This window comes from Pristis pectinata, chromosome 43 (genome assembly GCF_009764475.1).
Source record: "Pristis pectinata isolate sPriPec2 chromosome 43, sPriPec2.1.pri, whole genome shotgun sequence".
Lineage (NCBI taxonomy): Eukaryota > Metazoa > Chordata > Chondrichthyes > Rhinopristiformes > Pristidae > Pristis > Pristis pectinata.
In genome coordinates, this window is record NC_067446.1 from 2,968,467 (window position 1) to 2,986,097 (window position 17,631).

Sequence of the window (17,631 nt, forward strand, 5' to 3'; positions counted from 1 at the left end):
CTGCACCTCCCAAACCCGGCACCTCTCCCGCAGGGGAGCACCACCGCCCGCAGGTTACCCTCCCCCCCCCTCCGCCAGTCCCGACTTGGAAACCTATCGACGCCCTTTGCCGGGTCTAAGTCCCTGAAATCACCCCCCCCACCCGGGAGCCCCGTCCCCACACGGACAGCGGCGGTTCGAGGGGATCCCTCACCCCCACCTTCTTTGAGGGGGCAGTTAGGGATGGGCGGTAAACGCTGACGAGGCCCCGATTCTGGAAAAATAGAGAAAAAAACAGAACAAATGAATTTATTAATGAACATATTTTATTAATATATGCATAATTAGCTTGTTAATATGCACATATTAATAACACTATATGAATATTTATGAGCGCCTTGGAGGTGCCTGACCCTGGGACAAACCACGTGTCCCCTGAAGGGCAATTAATAAAAAACTTTTTTTAACCACACTAACACAAATCAATGCACACTCTTTCTTATCTGCACACTGAGCACTGCTAATACAGGACCTCGGCTGAGCGTGGATCGCAGGGATTCCCTTTTGAAAGAGAATTATTTCAATTTAAATCAGGTGGGGCGATCACCCCCCCCCCCCCCGCCTTGAGGGAATGGGAAAACCCGGCGCGCAGGCGCATTTGCGAGAGAGGGAGTGGGGGTGACGGCCGCGCAGGCGCGCTTGCGGGAGCGGGAGAGGGGGCGACGGCCGCGCAGGCGCAGTTGCAGAGCAGCAGGCGCAGACGGAGGTGTGGCCCCACCCCCCCCCCGGAGGGCGGCGCAGGCGCAGTTGATGGACAGCGGGCCCCGGCGGGACGGCGGCGCAGGCGCAGACGGAGGAGGTGTGGCCCCACCCCCCGCTCCCCGGAGGGCGGCGCAGGCGCAGTGGGCGGCGGCCGTTGGGAGTCGGAGCGGGAAGGGGAACCGGGCCGGGAGAAGATGGCGGCGGCGGCGGCCTTCCAGCGCTCCTTCGACCCCGAGGACCACGAACTGGACAAGGGCTTTCGGCTGACGGCGCTCTCCGACCTGAAGGGATGAGGCTGCAAAGTCCCGCAGGAGGTGCTGCTCAAACTCCTGCAGGGACTCGGGCCGGAGTCGCAGCCCGACGCCGGGGCTGGCGGCGACGACGACAGCAGCCAGTTCCTGGGCGCCGTCATGCCGCGGATCGGTGAGCTTTTCCTCGCAGAAGCCGGTCGGGCCTCGGACCCGCCTCCCGGCCAATCGGGTGTCGCGCCGCGCGATGGACGGGCGGCCCGTCCAATGGGGAGGGAGGCTCTGCTTGATTGACGGCGGGGCGAGCCAATCGGCGGCTGACTCGTGGCGGCCGCCCTCAGTCAGCCAGGGGGAGGGGCGGGCGATTCTTGTTTGATTGACGGCGGGGCGAGCCAATCGGCGGCTGACTCGGCGGCCGCGCTGTCAGCCGGGGGCGGGAGGGCGGGCGATTCTCGTTTGATTGACGGTGGGGCGAGCCAATCGGCGGCTGACTGGCGGCGGCCGCGTCAGTCAGCGGGAGAGGGGCGGGTGAATCTCGTTTGATTGACGCGCGGTGCCGCCAATCGTGGGTGGTGAGGCTGCATTGGGCGACTGTGGTTGGTCCTGTACCCTGAGGCGGGTGTGGAGGCGCAGATGATTGACGGGGGGGCGGGGCATGTACAGCCCCCCCCCCACCCTTGCACCAGCTGGAATGCATGGAGGATATTGGACCGGGTGTGGCATCACCTAAGTCCGCCAGCCCTTGGACTGCAAATGCCTGTGGCAGCATGGCACCTCTCTCCATTTTTGGAAGGTGGCAGACGATTCCCCAGCTTACAGGACAGGAGCCCTGTGGGATGCACAGCAAGATCCCACGAAAGCAGCCAAATCGATGCAGCTAAGGCTCTGCCTCTGTTTTTCCCCGGGGGGGGGGGGTTTGGGTGGAATCTACCCCTCAGCAGGGCAGAGGTTGGGCATCCTTCCCTCCGCCTTCGAAGTGGCTGCCTGGCAGATGCCCATCCTCCCTCACCTGCATTCAAGGCGTACAGCCTACTCCTGCCCCTTGTCCGTCAGTGCAGGGGCTGCCCTGCCCTGTCTCCTTTCTGTGTGACTCTTTGGTCAGTTCTGCACACGGCAGCCCACTCTGCACCTTCCTCCCCCTATGCATTTCATCTTCCAGAGGATTGTGCTCAAAAGTCCCAGCAAGCTTGCCAATCCCCGACCAGGGAATGCAATAGGACAGTACCGACTGCATTCCGCGCCTCATTGGCACCGCTGAAGTGGTTCTCCCACATTTTTTATCCTGAAAGCTCCTCAGGCATTATGTCAGTCTCTCCTCATCTGCCTCTGCCTGCAGCCATTATTAACTCTTAACAGTTCACTGAACAGTTGCAAATGTTGACTGAAGTTGGGGGGGGGAAGGTAAATCAGGTGCATGGCCAACCTCTACCCCTTTAAAAATGTCTGTCGTGGAGGGGTGGGGTCGCTCTCTTCAAAATGTCTGCTGGCAGTCGGCATTAAACTGCCTCTCTCACCCCCCTCCCCACACCAATTGGTGTGTTGAGTGGCCGATTCCCGAGGCTTGAGCTGACGTCGAGCTGCCCGTCTGTTGCAGGGATCGGGATGGATTCCTGCGTGATCCCGCTGCGGCATGGAGGCCTCTCCCTCGTACAGACGACTGACTTCTTCTACCCTCTGGTCGACGACCCTTACATGATGGTAGGTCGTAAATATACCCCTATCCTCTTCGCTTTGGCTGGCTGGGTGGGTGGGTGGCGGTCAGTTCACCTTGTTGTACCCAGCTATTGGACCAGACCCCACCCACCTAAAGCAGTTCTGGGCACATTGCCATTGACAGGATACACTTAGAGTGTACTATAGATGTCCAGGATGAGAGAGAGAGAAAAATCAGTGCCTAAATTACTACAGCAAATCATTCTCCACAGTTTCAAAATAGAATTTATTGTCTGATGCACATTTGCAACGAAAAACTTCCTTGTGGCAGCATCACAGGCGCATTGCATCAGATAAGCAGCGTCCACAAGAAAAGCATGAATTGAACATAAAATGGATCTCGTTTCAGCTGCCTTTGAGATTCCACCACCAGACGCAGCTTCCCCTCGTGGCATTTTTGCAGGGGGCTGACCCATTCCTGACTCCCTGGCCTGTTCTCCCATTCCCACTTGCAGCACTCCCCCATTGCAGCCACGCCCGTCCTTTTACCTCTTCCCTTCCCGCCATCCAGCAAAGCAGGAATTTGCCCACCTTTCCAATCCAGTGTAAAGAGAACAGGTACAAACAGCAGCATCTGTGGAGACAAAGGGGTGGGGGATATTTCGGGTTGAGACCCTGCACCAGGACTGAGGGGAGATGGGCTGTATCAGGAGGGTGAGAATCGGGCTGGCAGTGGAACAGAGTCAGTGGGGGAGAAATATCATGCAGATTTTGGAGGCTAGAATAACAGAGGCCCAGATGAGATAGGGACAGTGGGCACATGGAGCCAGGTGGGGGAGGGTGATGTATGGGGAACGAGGCATGCAAAAGGTGAACAGAGAGGGAGAGAAACTGTGCGCACTGGTGGGTGTGGGTTTACCCGAAACTGGAAAATGTAATGCTCATACCACTGGGTTCTAGCCTCCCTGAGCAGAATATCTGATGTTCTTCTAGTCTCACCCCAATTAGTACCCGGTGGGGACAGGTCCGTCACTGTATAACACCGGGGTACAGTACCGGTGGGGACGGGTCCGTCACTGTATAACACCGGGGTACAGTACCGGTGGGGACGGGTCCGTCACTGTATAACACCGGGGTACAGTACCGGTGGGGACGGGTCCGTCACTGTATAACACTGGGGTACAGTACCGGTGGGGACGGGTCCGTCACTGTATAACACCGGGGTACAGTACCGGTGGGGACGGGTCCGTCATGTCGTGCATTCCCTCGGGGCGGAATGGGTGCTGCCCCTCACCAGCCAGGAGACCCAGTCGAATCAGGTCAGTGTCCTGTCTGAGCCATGCTACTTCTCCCTTACTCCAGGGCCGGATTGCCTGCGCCAACGTCCTGAGCGACCTCTACGCCATGGGCATCACGGAGTGCGACAACATGCTGATGCTGCTGAGCGTGAGCCAGAAAATGACCGAGAAGGTAAGGGAGCTGAGGAGAAAGTGCTCGGCCACCCCGGAGCGGCATGGAGTGTCCTCTGCTCACGGGGCACCCTACCTGTTGTATACCATACCCTGAGGGCATCCTCGAACTAGACCTCGAGCCACAGAAGGACTCGGTCAAAGATACAAAGGTGACCGCACAGATGCGCCACAGAAAGCATCCTACCCGGATGCATCCCGGCTCGGTACGGCAACTGCTCTGTCTATGTCCGCAAGAAACTGCAGGGGGTTGTGGACACAGCCCAGCGCGTCACAGAAACCAGCCTCCCCTCCATTGACTCCATTTACACTTCTCGCTGCCTCGGGAAAGCAGCCAACGTAATCAAAGCCCCCACCCACCCTGGGCATTCTCTCTTCTTCCCCCCTCCCATCGGGCAGGAGATACAAAAGCCTGAAAGCACGTACCACCAGGCTCAAGGACAGCTTCTATCCTGCTGTTATAAGACTATTGAACAGTCCCCTAATACGAAAAGATGGACTCTTAGAACCGTAGAACACTACAGCACAGAAAACAGGCCATTCAGCCCTTCTAATCTGTGCCGAAACGTTATTCTGCTAGTCCCATTGACCTGCACCCAGTCCATAACGCTCCAGACCTCTCCCGTCCATGTATCTATCTAGTTTATTCTTAAAACTTAAGAGTGAGCCCGCATTTACCATGTCAGATGGCAGCCTGTTCCACACTCCCACCACTGAGTGTAGAATTTCCCCTTAAACTTTCCCCCTTTCACCCTAAAGCCCTCTCCTACTTATCTCCTAATCTCGGTGGAAAGAGCCTACTTGCATTAACTCTGTCTATACCCCTCAATTTTGTAAACTATCAAATCTCCCCTCATTCTTCTACGCTCCAAGGAATAAAGTCCTAACCTGTTCAGTCTTACCCTGTAACTCAACTCCTGAAGACCCAGCAACATTCTAGTAAATCTTCTCTGCACTCTTTCAATCTTACTGATATCCTTCCTATAGTTAGGTGACCAGAACTGCACACAATACTCCAAATTTGGCCTCACCAATGTCTTATACAACCTCACCAAAACATCCCAGCTCCTATGCTCAATACTTTGATTTGAATGCCAGGATGCCAAAAGCCTTCTTTACAACCCTGTCTACCTGTGACGGCACTTTCAGGGGATTATGTATCTGAATTCCCAGATCCCTTTGTTCCTCCGCACTCCTCAGTGCCCTACCATTTACTGTGTATGTTCTACCTTGATTTGTCCTTCCAAAATGCAACACCTCACACTTGTCTGCATTCAATTCCATCTGCCATTTTCTGGTCCAATTTTCCAATTGGTCCAGATCCCTCTGCAAGCTTTGAAAGCCTTCCTCACTGTCCACGATGCCTCCAATCTTAGTTTCATCAGCAAACTTGCTGATCCAGTTTACCACATCATCATCTAGATCATTGATATAGATGACAAAACAATGGCCCCAGCACAGATCCCTGAGGCACACCACTAGTCACAGGCCTCCAGTCTGAGAAACAATCATCCACTGCCACTGTCTTCTCCCACACAGAATTTTGAATCCAGTTTACAACCTCTCCATGGATACCTAGTGTCTGAACCTTCTGAACTAACCTCCCATGTAGACAATATCCACAGCCTTGTCTTCATCTACTTTCTCGGTAACCTCCTCAAAAAACTCTACAAGATTCATTAAACACAATCAACCACACACAAAGCCATGCTGACTATCCTTAATCAACCCTTGGCTGTCCAAATACTTGTATATCCGATCTCTCAGAACATCTTCCAATAATTTACCTACTGATGTCAGGCTCACCGGCCTGTTACTTTTAGAGCCTTTAAGGAATGGAACTACATGAGCGACCCTCCAGTCCTCTGCCACCGCACCGGTGGCTAAGGACATTTTAAATATATCTGCCAGGGCCCCTGCAATTTCTACACTAGTCTCTCTCAAGGTCCAAGGAAGTACGTCAGGCCCAGGGGATTTATCTACCTTTATTTGCTGTAAGGCAGCAAGCACCTCCTCCTGTTTAATCTCTATATGTTCCATGACACTACTGCTTGTTTCCCTTCCTTCCACATCCATGATGCCAGTTGCCTGAGTAAATACTGATGCAAAACAAAACTGTTTAAGATCTCCCCCATCTCCTGAGGCTCCACACATGGACGACCACTCCGATCTTCTAGGGGACCAATTTTGTCCCTTACTATCCTTTTAATATACTTGTAGAAACCCTTCGGGTTTACCTTCACATTATCTGCCAAAGCAGCCTCGTGTCTTTTTGCCTTTATTTCCTTTTTTAGGATTTTCTTACATTTTCTATATTCTTCATGTGCCTCGTTTGTTCCTAGTTGCCTATACCTGCTATACACCTCTTTTTCATAACCAGATTGCTGATATCCCTTGAAAACCAAGGTTCCCCATGCCTGTCAGCTTTGCCTTTAATCCTGGCAGGACCATGCAAACTCTGCACTCTCAAAATTGCCTTTGAAGGCTTCCACTTACTGGGCACATCCTTGCCAGAAAACAACTTATCCCAATCCACTCTTCCTAGATACTTTCTCATTTCCACAAAATTGACCTTTCTCCAATTTAGAACCTCAACTCGAGGACCAGACCTGTCCTTATCCATAAGGAACTTGAAACTAATGACATTATGGTCACTGGACCCAAAATGCTCACCTACACATACTTCTGTCACTTGAAGTGTCTGGTTCCCTAATAGGAGATTAAGTATTTCATTCTCTCTCGTTGGTACCTCTATATATTTATCTAGAAAACTTTCCTGAACACGTTTGACATACTCCAAGCCATCCAGCCCTTTCACAGTGTGGGAGGGCCAGTCAATATGTGGAAAGTTAAAATCCCCTACTACTACAGCTTTCTGTTTCTTACATTGGTCTGCTATTTCTATAGATTTGCTCCTCCAATTCTTTGGCTATTGGGCAGTCTATAATACAACAGTATTAGTGCGGCCACACCTTTCCTGTTACTCAGCTCCACCCAGATGGCCTCAGTAGACGAGCCCTCCAGGCTGTCCTGTCTCCGCACAGCTGTGATATTTTCCCTGACTAGTAACGCCACTCCTCCCCCTTTTATCCCTCCTCTATCACCTATGAAACAATGGAACCCCGGAACATTAAGCTGGCAGTCCTGCCCCTCTTGCAACAGAGTCTCACTAATGGCAATAGTCATAATCCCATGTGCCAATCCACACCCTAAACTCATCTGCCTTACCGACAATACTCCTTGTGTTGAAATAGATGCACCTGAGAACATTTCCATCACGTACAAACCTTTGATTTCTGTCGATACCTGCAGTCCTCACATGACCTTTTCCCTCCTCCACTTCACTATCTGCTCTAACACACCAGTTCCCCTCCCCCTGCAAATCTATTTTAAACTCCCTGGAGCAGCACTAGCAAACCTACCTGCAAGTATGTTAGTGCAAACCATCCCGTCAGAACAGGTCCCACCTTCCCTGGAAGGAAGCCCAATTGTCCAGAAACATGAAGCCCTCCCTCCTGCACCATCTCCTTAGCCACATTTAGCTGCATGATCCTCCCATTTCTAGCCTCACTAGCACATGTAGCAATCCAGAGATTGCAACCTTGGAGGTCCTGTCCTTCAGCTTTGCACCTAACTCTCTATACTCTTTGCAGGACCTCCTCCTCCCAATCCACATCATTGGTCCCTCCGTGGACCACGACATCTGGCTGCTCACCCTCCCTCCTGAGAATATCGAGAACTTGATCCGAGATATCGCAGACCCTGGCACCAGACTATCTGGGATTCTTGATCTCTCCCATAGAACCTCCTATCTGTCCCCCTAACTATCAAATCCCCTATCACTACTGCTCTCCTTTTCTTTCTGAGCTGAGGGTCCGGTCTCGCTGCCAGAGATGCAACCACTACAACTTGTCCCTGGTAGGTCGTCCCCACCAGCAGTATCCAAAGCGGTATACTTATTGTTGGTGGGAATGGCCACAGGGGTGTTCTGCTCTTTCTTTCTATACCCCTTCTCTGTCTTGACATTCACCCAGCTACCTGCATCATGACCTTTAGGGTTGACTATCTTCCCAAAACTCCTGTCTATTTCTGCCTAACAAATGCTCCAAAGTTCATCCAGCTCCAGTTCCCCAACTTGGTTTGTCAGGAGCTGCAGCTGGATGCACCTTTTACAGGTGTAGTCATCGGGGACAAGTGTGTTGTCCCTGACTTCCCACATACTGCATATGGAGCACTCGACTGCCCTAATTGCTGCCTTCATTACCTACTCCTACGTTAATTAACTTAATTAAAGGAACTTACCCGGCCTTACCTCTCTGGGAGCAAGCTCGTCCTCAGCCTCTGCTCACTGAAGCCTCTTGAGTCAAAGCTCCACTCCTACCCTGAGCCACTCACACACTGGCCACTCCTCTTCAGTTACCCCTCCTTATATTTGTCCCTGCCAATTATCTCAAGTACTCGCTCCCTCTAATCAACCACTCAACGCTCTGTTTAACCCTTCAGTTGCCCTCCACATTAAGCTTTTTAAATACCTCACCGGACCTGAAAGGGACCTGCTGCTTCAACGGTTCCGGGGCGGATTCTGTAAATCAGCCTCACTCTCCCTCGTCGTGGCCCTTGCACCTTATTGTCTGCCTGCACTGCACTCTCTCTGTAACTGGAACACTTTATTCTTCATTGTCTTCCTTTTAATGATCTGTTCTGACGGCACGCAAACAAAAGCTTTTCTCTGTTATCTCAGGACACGTGACAATAATAACAACGTTGGCCCCTGGGGCTGGTAGTTATGGAGTTGGAGATGAGTCGGTGTGAAGGGGAGGGTAAAACATTAAGGTGGGATTGGTGGGAGGGGGGCGGTGGGGTGGGGAGCGACCCTGGGTGAGCAGGGCCGCAGCTAACGACCTCCCCTGCCTGCGCCCGCAGGAACGGGATAAGGTGGTGCCTCTGATGATCCGGGGTTTCAAGGACGCGGCGGAGGAGGGCGGCACCTCGGTGACCGGCGGGCAGACGGTGGTGAACCCATGGATCATCATTGGGGGTGTGGCGACCGTGGTCTGCCAGCCCAACGAGTTCATCATGTGAGTTGGGCGAGAAGTATTTGTGTGTGTCTCTCTCATGCGCGCTCCATGTCCCTCTCTCTCTCGTGCGCCCTCCCTCTCACACACCCTCCCTCTCTCTCTTGTACCCTCCCGCCCTCTCGCACACGCTCTTGCTCTCTCTCTCTCTCGCGCTTCCTCTCTCGCTGTCTCTCACGCTCGTCCCCGCTCCCTCTTGCGCGCCCTCTCCACGTCCCATTAACCCTCTCCTCTCCCTCCTGCGTCCCCAGGCCCGACAACGCAGTTCCAGGTGATGTACTGGTGCTGACGAAGCCGCTGGGGACCCAGGTCGCCGTGAACAGTCACCAGTGGCTGGAGAATGTGAGTCCCGGGGACGAAAGCCCGACGTGCGATGCTGAGGATGGGGGGGGGGGGGGGGGGTGGTGGAGGCGGGTATGCGTGGGGGAAGCGCTCTGTCCGGTTCCCACCTCGGAGCGGCCCCTCCGTTGACCGAGCCGGGGATGAGCGTTGGGTACAATCTCGTCTTCGACCAGTGGGAGTGCGAGCGGTGGGGGGGATTCCCAATGCCGTTCCCAGGGCGTTCCAGCCTCAGATCTCCATGCTTCTCCGATTCCGGCCTCTCTCAGCTTTCAAAGTCGAGTTACTGTCGGATGCACAAGTCCGTGTGTGCACGGGTGCAATGAAAAACTTCCCTGCAGCAGCACCACAGGCACAGAGCATCAGATACACAACATTCACAAGAAAAGCATAAATTATACTCAATTTTCATCAAGAACAAACATAAATTAGAACAAAAAAAACGTCCATTTTAGTGCAAAGTGATTGCTAGTGTTGCTAAACTCAGAAACATTTCAAATGTTGAAAGGACTGGACAGAGTAGATGTGGCCAAGCTGTTTCCCTTGGTGAGTGAGTCCAGGACCAGAGGGCACAATTTTAGAATTAGAGGGTACAGGTTTAAAACAGAGTTGAGAAATTTCTTTAGCCAGAGGGTAGTGAATTTATGGAATTCTTTGCCACGTACAGCAGTGGAGGCCCGATCATTGGAGGCATTTAAGGGGGAGATAGATAGTTATCTAGTTAGTCAAGGTATCAATGGATATGGGGATAAAGCCGGAAATTGGGGCTAGAAAGGAATAGTTTTTTCTCTCTCTCATGGACATTCCCCCATTTCTCATTTCTTTTTCCCTTTCTTTTCTTTAGAGCAGACTCGATGGGCTGAATGGCCTACTTCTGCTCCCTTGTCTTGTGATCTAGTGTTGTGCTGGTCGGTTCAAGAACCGAATGGTTGAAGGGAAGTAGCTGTTCCTGAACCTGGCGGTGCGGGACCTTCGAAGTTCCCTCTGTCCCGTTATATCGTTGCTGAGGGATTTACCGCCCTCGCCCGGTCCCCTGCAGGACTTGATTCCTCCTCCCTCAGCCAGGGGCTCCTCTGCCTGGGGGTGACGATCGAAGTGTGTGGCGGGGTGGGTGAGCGGATGTTTTATCGGCACTGCCTTCAGACCCTAATCCCACGCAGCCCCCCCCCCCGCCCCTGTGATGAAAATATATTAAAATGTTGTTCAAGTTACTTTCTTGTTATTCCCCCAAATGCTATAAAAACACACGGAGGAACGAAATGTCGTTTCCCCCAGACTCATACAACAGAGGATGTACAATAAACGCAGACAAAAAAACTTCTGCAAGTACAATAGTGCAAAAGACGGTATATACAGAATACAAAATTAGTGTAAAACCGAGTTGGACGAAGAAAATACAGAACTCAGTGTGTTGCACTAAATGCATAAACATGTTCAGCAGCAGCCAAGGTTCTTATAAGCCGTTGTGCACGCCAGGGCTTTTGAGGCGGCATTTGTCCAAAACTTGTCTCCAGGGTATTCAGGAGCCTGACAGCCTAGGGGGAAAAGAACTGTTGTACAGTCTAGTAGTTCTGGCCCGGATGCTCCAGTACCGCTTGCCAGCCGGCAGTGGAACAAATAGGTTGTGGGAGGGATGAGAGGGGTCGTCTGTGATTCTGCAGACCTTGCGTGTGTGTCGTGTGCTGTAGATGTCCAGGATGGAGGGAAGAGGTACTCCGATGATCTTTCCAGCTGCGCTCGCAATTCTCTGCAGAGTCTCACGGTCCGAGATGTTACAGTTACCGTACCAGGCAGAGATGCAGCTGGTCAGGACACTCTCAATGGTGCCCCTGTAGAATGTGGTGAGGGTGGGCGAGGGCAGGTTTGCTCTCCTCAGCCGCCGTAAGAAGTGGAGACACTGATGTGCCTTTTTGGCGAGGTGAGATATGGGTTGACTTGTTCTTTCCTGATTCAGCAGCAAGAGGTATTGGCAAATTAGAGAAGTTTTAGCGTTATATAAAGAATAAAATACAAAAAAAAGAATACAATAAAATTCAGAAGGAAGCAAAATACCACTTATCGATAAATGATCTACAAAATGCTAAAGGGAACCTCAGGTGTCCGACAGCCTTCTCTCTGTCTCTGTGCCGGTGGCGACGCAGTCTGGGGCAGGGTTCCGGTCTGCACAAAGAAGGCACGGTAGTGTAGCAGTCAGCGTAACACTTTACAGCGCCGGTGACCCGGGTTCAATTCCGGCTGCTGTCTGTAAGGAGTCTGTACGTTCTCTCCCCATGTGTCTGCGTGGGTTTCCTCTGGGTGCTCCGGTTTCCTCCCACATTCCAAAGACGTACGGGTGAGGAAGTTGCGGGCATGCTATGTTGGCACCGGAAGCGTGGCGACACTTGCGGGCTGCCCCCAGAACACTCTACGCAAAAGATGCATTTCACTGTGTGTTCGGATGTACATGTGACTAATAAATCATCATGACCCCTTTTTATACCCTTCAAAACCCGGCGTAATTCCTACCCCAGTGTTCTTCCATTCACTCACAGGACCAGTCTTTACCCCTTTATCCCTCGTGACCCTGGGCCAAGGTGCGCGCCTCAAAGGCAGAGGTGGCGCGTTTGAAGAAAGATGCGTCGGTCGTCATTATCCGCTCTCGGGGGCTGCGCGTCTGTACTTCCCTGTGTTCTCAGGACGCTCCCACATTTGCAGCCTGGTCGTACAGCCACCATTTTGTGTTTGCCCACTTTTAAGGAAGGCTTCTGTAAACTCTCTCCTTGCACCCTTCTCCACCCCCCCACCTGTATTGTGGAGGGTCATGGCTGTCACGTGACAGCACTGCCCAGTACCTGTTTGAAAGACGCACCACTGCCAGTCAAGGCCTGGCTCCACCCCACCCATCAGTGCACACCTGACCATTTGTCCCTTTAAGCACTTTTGTACCTGGCCTCGGGCCACTGGCCTTCACTGATTGATTAGTCCTTGCTGGCACTGGGCCATTGGCCCTTTTGAACTACCTGGGCTGGACCCCCCCCCCCCCCCCCCCCCCCCCCCAGCCCTCCAGCACTATAAAGAGTGCCACAGGTGCTGGGTCTGGTCTCTTTGTTTGACCGGAGGAACTGTGAAACGATGCTGGAGAGACCACTGGTAAGCTGTGCACTTCAACAGGGTTAGAAGCGTCTTAAGTTACTATTCCCGGTGGCGTAGAGCCGTGCCTGTACTGAGTCAAGGGGTGGTGGGCAGCGTATTGCTTTTCCTTGATTGTTTGCACCCAGTTCGTTCTGTGTGTATTAAGATACCTTTATTAGTCACATGTACATCGAAACACACAGTGAAATGCGTCTTTTTGCGTAGAGTGTTCTGGGGGCAGCCCGCAAGTGTCGCCACGCTTCCGGTGCCAACATAGCGTGCCCACAACTTCCTAACCTATACGTCGTTGGAATGTGGGAGGAAACCGGAACACCCGGAGGAAACCCACGCAGACACGGGGAGAACGTACAAACTCCTTACAGACAGCGGCCGGAATTGAACCTGGGTCGCTGGTGCCGTAATAGCGTTACGCTTGCGATTTTGCCATACTCGCTATCACCGGTGTGTGGATGTGTGTGTGTGTTGCCCCCCTCCCCCATTACCTTTTCCCCGCGTTTGCCTTTGTAAATAAATCATTTAGCTCTAAGGCTGTGTTCAGAGTCCTTGCCCTTCGAGACCTCGAACTTGTTTCACGACACCACCCGAGCACTAACTCCCCTTTCCCCTGCCTCCCTGCAGCCCGAGAAGTGGAACAAGATAAAGCTGGTGGTCTCCCAGGAGGACGTGGAGCTCGCCTATCAGGAGGCCATGTTCAACATGGCCCGGCTTAACAGGACAGGTAACCCCTACCGCCACGTCCTCGCGAGCTGGACTCTCTCTCTCTCCCTCACGCTCTCTCTCTCTGTAGGATCACAGCATCGTACAGCACAGAAGCAGGCCCTTCGGCCCAACACGTCCATACCGACCTTTTTGCCCATCTCCACCAATCCCATTTGCCTGCATTAGGATCGTATCCTTCTACACCTTGTCTATTCAAGGGTCTGTCTAAATGCCCCTTAAACATAGTCACTGCATCTGATTCCAACCCCTCCTCTGGCAGCACCTTCCTGATATCAACCACTCCCTGTGTAAGAAAATTTACCCCTCAGATCCCCTTTAAACCTCCTCCCTCCTGAAACCTGTACCCTCTTGTTTTTGACACACATTGGGGGGGGGGGGGGGAGTGTAGGGGAAGATTCTAACCATCTCCTGTATCTGTGCCTCTTAAATCGTCTCACCCCTTTGGGCTCCTCTGCCCAAGCCTGTCCAATCTCTCCCTATAACTCCTCCAATCCAGGCAACACCCTTGTGCATTGTTCAAAGAGGCGCCTTGTGAGCTCTGTACATAGAATAGATTAACTCGATAACACTGTAAATAGAGACCTGTACAGTTTGTATTTAGAACGTGCATAGACAAGCCCTTTGGTCCACAATGTCTGCGCCAAACACAACGCCGAATTAATTTAAATCCCTTCTGCCTGCACGTGGTCCATATCCCTCCACATCTGTTCAACAGCCTCTTAAACAGATCGTATCTGCTTCCACCCCCACGCCTGGTAGCCCGTTCCAGGCACCCACCACTCTGTGTAGAGAAAAAAAATTCTGATTCCAAGGAGAACACAAGCAGTGACTACCTCCAGCAGGAGGCGAGATTTCCCGCTGCTTGGTAGTCTAGGCTGTACAATCACTAAATCCCTCATTATTGTCTCCTGGAGGACGTTACCATAATAGGTTCAATCTCACAAACACTGTGGCGTTGATCAGGTCAGAGACTGGTGATCCTGTGGCAAGTGACACCTCAAGGTCTTCTTCCCCCCGCGCACCCTCCCCCCCCCCCCCCCCCCCACCAAAATCAACAAGGCACAAGTCAGGAGTGTGACGGGACGCTCCCCACTTTCCTGGGTGGAGTTAGTGCATGCGCTCCACATCCGCCGCATTACCTCTCCCCCCATCTACAGGTCAGGAGTGTGACAGGACGCTCCCCACTCAGCTGGGTGGAGTTAGTCCATATACTCCGCATCCACCACATTACCTTCCCCCCCATCTACAGGTCAGGAGAGTGATGGGACGCTCCCCACTTTCCTGGGTGGAGTTAGTCCATGCACTCCACATCTGCCACATTACCCCTCCCCCCATCTACAGGTCAAGAGAGTGACGGGACACTCCCCACTTGGTTGGGTGGAGTTAGTCCATGCACTCCACATCCGCCACATTACCTTCCCTCCATCAACAAGGCACACTGCACTTTCCCTGTAACTGTAACACTATATTGCTTTACCGGGACGTACTCACGGTTTGAACCGATCTGTACAGAAACAAAAGCATTCCACTGTATCCCGGTCCGTGTGACAATAACAAACCGATCTCTTCCCCCCACCTCCGCAGCCGCCGGACTGATGCACACCTTCAACGCCCACGCGGCCACGGACATCACCGGCTTCGGCATCCTGGGCCACGCCCAGAACCTGGCCAAGCAGCAGCGAAACGAGGTCTCCTTCGTCATCCACAACCTGCCCATCGTCGCCAAGATGGCCGCCATCAGCAAGGCCTGCGGCAACATGTTCGGGCTGCTCCACGGCACTTCGGCCGAGACCTCGGGTGAGCGGGCGGCGGCGATGCTTCCTGCATTCGAATTCCCCCCCCCCTTCAGGCACTTGGAGGGGGTTTATGGCTCACCAGAGGGCACTAACTCCCTCTGGGAGCAAGAGGAGGGACATGAGGCAGGAGAAACGGACCCTTCGTCCCACCGACGTTGGGAAATTCCCCAAGGGAATTGGGCGCCCGCTGCGGAGGATCGGTTTCTGCTGGCCGGGTGACGTGTGGGGAGAATCGGGGATGGAGTGGGGGGGGGGGTGGGTGAGGGGGCAAAATCTGGATGAGTATCCGAGTGAACAGGGTGAGGAGGGACAGGGAATGGACACAGGCGTGCAGGAAAACTGATAGTTAGCATGGACACGGTGGGCCGAACGGCCTGTTTCTGTGGCGTGCAGGGCGGGTGGGTGGGTTGATCAGCCGCGTAATTTGCCCCCCCCCAGCGTGTGGGTGGGGGGTGGGGTGGGATCTGAGGGGAGGGAGTGTTGGGGGTGGGGGGTGGGGGGAGGTTGAGGGATGAATTTGAAACGGGGTCGAATGAGTCGGCAAGGACTCTGTGGGGACGGGTTGCCCGACTCCGTGAGTGGGAGGGGCGGGTTAGGGTGGACGCACCGCTTCACAAGGCAAGCTGTGTTCTAACGCCTCTCCCCCCTCCCTTCCCCTCCATCTCCCCTCACCACCCTTCCTCCTACCCACCTCCCCGAACCGCCCACCCCCTCCCTCGCTCTCTTCCCTCCCCACCCCAGGCGGCCTGCTGATCTGCCTGCCTCGGGAGCAGGCGGCCCGCTTCTGCGCCGAGATCAAGTCGCCCAAGTACGGCGAGGGCCACCAGGCCTGGATCATCGGCATCGTGGAGAAGGGCAACCGCACGGCTCGCATCATCGACAAGCCCAGGATCATCGAGGTGGCGCCCCGGGGGGCGTCCTCGCCACAGGACAACAACTCGAGCGCCAGCCCCGAGACCCCCTCGTAAGCTGGCTGGTCCGGGGGACGGGGGGGGGAGGGGTGGTGGGTAGTCTGTGTCCGCCCCTCCCTCTCCCTCCCCCTCCTCAGCACACCCACCAACACGGAGCCCCCTGCTCCCCGATTAAATTTGCTCTCCCCCCTTGTGCCCCCCCCCCCACTCTGACGGTATCCGGCGCAAGGTTCTCAGAGGAAGAAAGTATTTGGGGGGGGGGTTGGGGGGCAGAATTCGGGGCTTGTGACCACATTTGCCAACTGTTAAATGTTTGTGAAACGTCTCCCTGCACTCTCTCTCCCCCACCCCCACCCCTTCGTGTGTTCTGGGCAGCAGACTCCCCACCCCCCTGCGTTAGCATTGTGCCGGGGTCGATCCGAGCTGCCCCCTCCTCACCCGCGGACATCCGCTTCTCTTCTTCCCCTTCCCCTCCTTCTCCCCCTCCCCACTTTTCTCCAAGTCTCCCGCAGAGGGGCGGCTTGTCTCTCTTGGCAAGACCTAGGGCGGCCCCCCCCACCCCCCACCCCCAGCAGCCCCGCCGACGAGGTCCAGGGTCGTGGGTGCGAAAGACGAAACAGTCCAACACCCCTTTTCGGATTCTCCACCCCCTCCCCAACCCTCCCTACCCCCCGGAACCAAGTGTCCGATCTGTGCCGTGGTATCCCGTTCCACCGCCCAACCGTGATTTAGCCGTAGAGTGTAGCATTGATTACCCATGGGTGTGAATCAGGGTTTCCCGACTCTCTGTACAGGGTTCTGCTGTTTGAATTGAAAACCCCACCGTCCTGTTCCCCCCCCCACCCCTCCATTGCCTTCCGCTGCGCAGTCCCCCACCCCTCGCTGCCACCCCTCGTGCCCTGCCCTTGATTGAGCAGCAGGGGCAGGGCCCAAGGCTGGGGGGGGGCGGGGAAGTGAGGGGTAGGAATAAAGTGCATGAGGGGGGCCCGCGGGGCACCTGACCGGTCCTGCCGTTGGCCCACGCTCCTATCGGATACCCGCCCCGCCCTCTGCAAATGAAGCCTCCCCCCGCAAAGCCCCGCCCGTGACGGGGCTGGGAGTGTGGCCGATCTGGCGAGACGAGAGGGTGGGCCGTATCCAGGGCTGCAGGTCAACGGGCTGGATCCTTATCCACCCCCCACCAACCCCAACTCCCACCCCCCCCCCAGCTGTGGATCCACGTCATGGACCAATAAATGATTTTTATAAAACTCTCCGCGTCTCCTCTGTTCCTCACTGCTGACCTCCTCGCTGCCGAGGAAAGGTACTTCTGTTTGCCGTGACAGTGTGTACAACTGATTCCCTGTCAAGTGTACAGATCTCCCCCTGAGTGGGACTGAGAGACCCTGGTCAGTGTACAGATCTGCCCCTGAGAGAGAGGGACTGAAAGACACCGGTCAGTGTACAGATCTACCCCAGAGAGAAAAAGGGACTGAGAGATACCGGTCAGTGTACAGATCTCCCCCTGAGAGAGAGGGACTGAGAGACACCGGTCAGTGTACAGATCT

The 17,631-nt window shown here is 54.3% G+C and overlaps 1 protein-coding gene across 1 annotated transcript; it reads left to right on the forward strand.

Annotated features, from left to right (window-relative positions):
- Positions 1–860: 860 nt before the first annotated feature.
- On the forward strand, positions 861–17,337 carry LOC127566604 (selenide, water dikinase 1-like). The gene is made up of 8 exons (XM_052009095.1): positions 861–1,164; positions 2,584–2,687; positions 4,005–4,112; positions 9,035–9,189; positions 9,438–9,528; positions 13,276–13,375; positions 14,962–15,174; positions 15,915–17,337. Exons 1-8 carry the CDS (start codon positions 1,152–1,154, stop codon positions 16,139–16,141), a joined length of 1,011 nt encoding a protein of 336 aa, XP_051865055.1. The 5' UTR covers positions 861–1,151; the 3' UTR covers positions 16,142–17,337.
- The last annotated feature ends 294 nt before the right edge of the window (positions 17,338–17,631 follow it).

Coding starts and splice junctions, on each gene's coding strand:
- LOC127566604 (XM_052009095.1), top strand. Junction 9,190..9,437: donor CAGCCCAACGAGTTCATCAT/GTGAGTTGGGCG, acceptor CTGCGTCCCCAG/GCCCGACAACGCAGTTCCAG. Junction 15,175..15,914: donor CACTTCGGCCGAGACCTCGG/GTGAGCGGGCGG, acceptor TCCCCACCCCAG/GCGGCCTGCTGATCTGCCTG.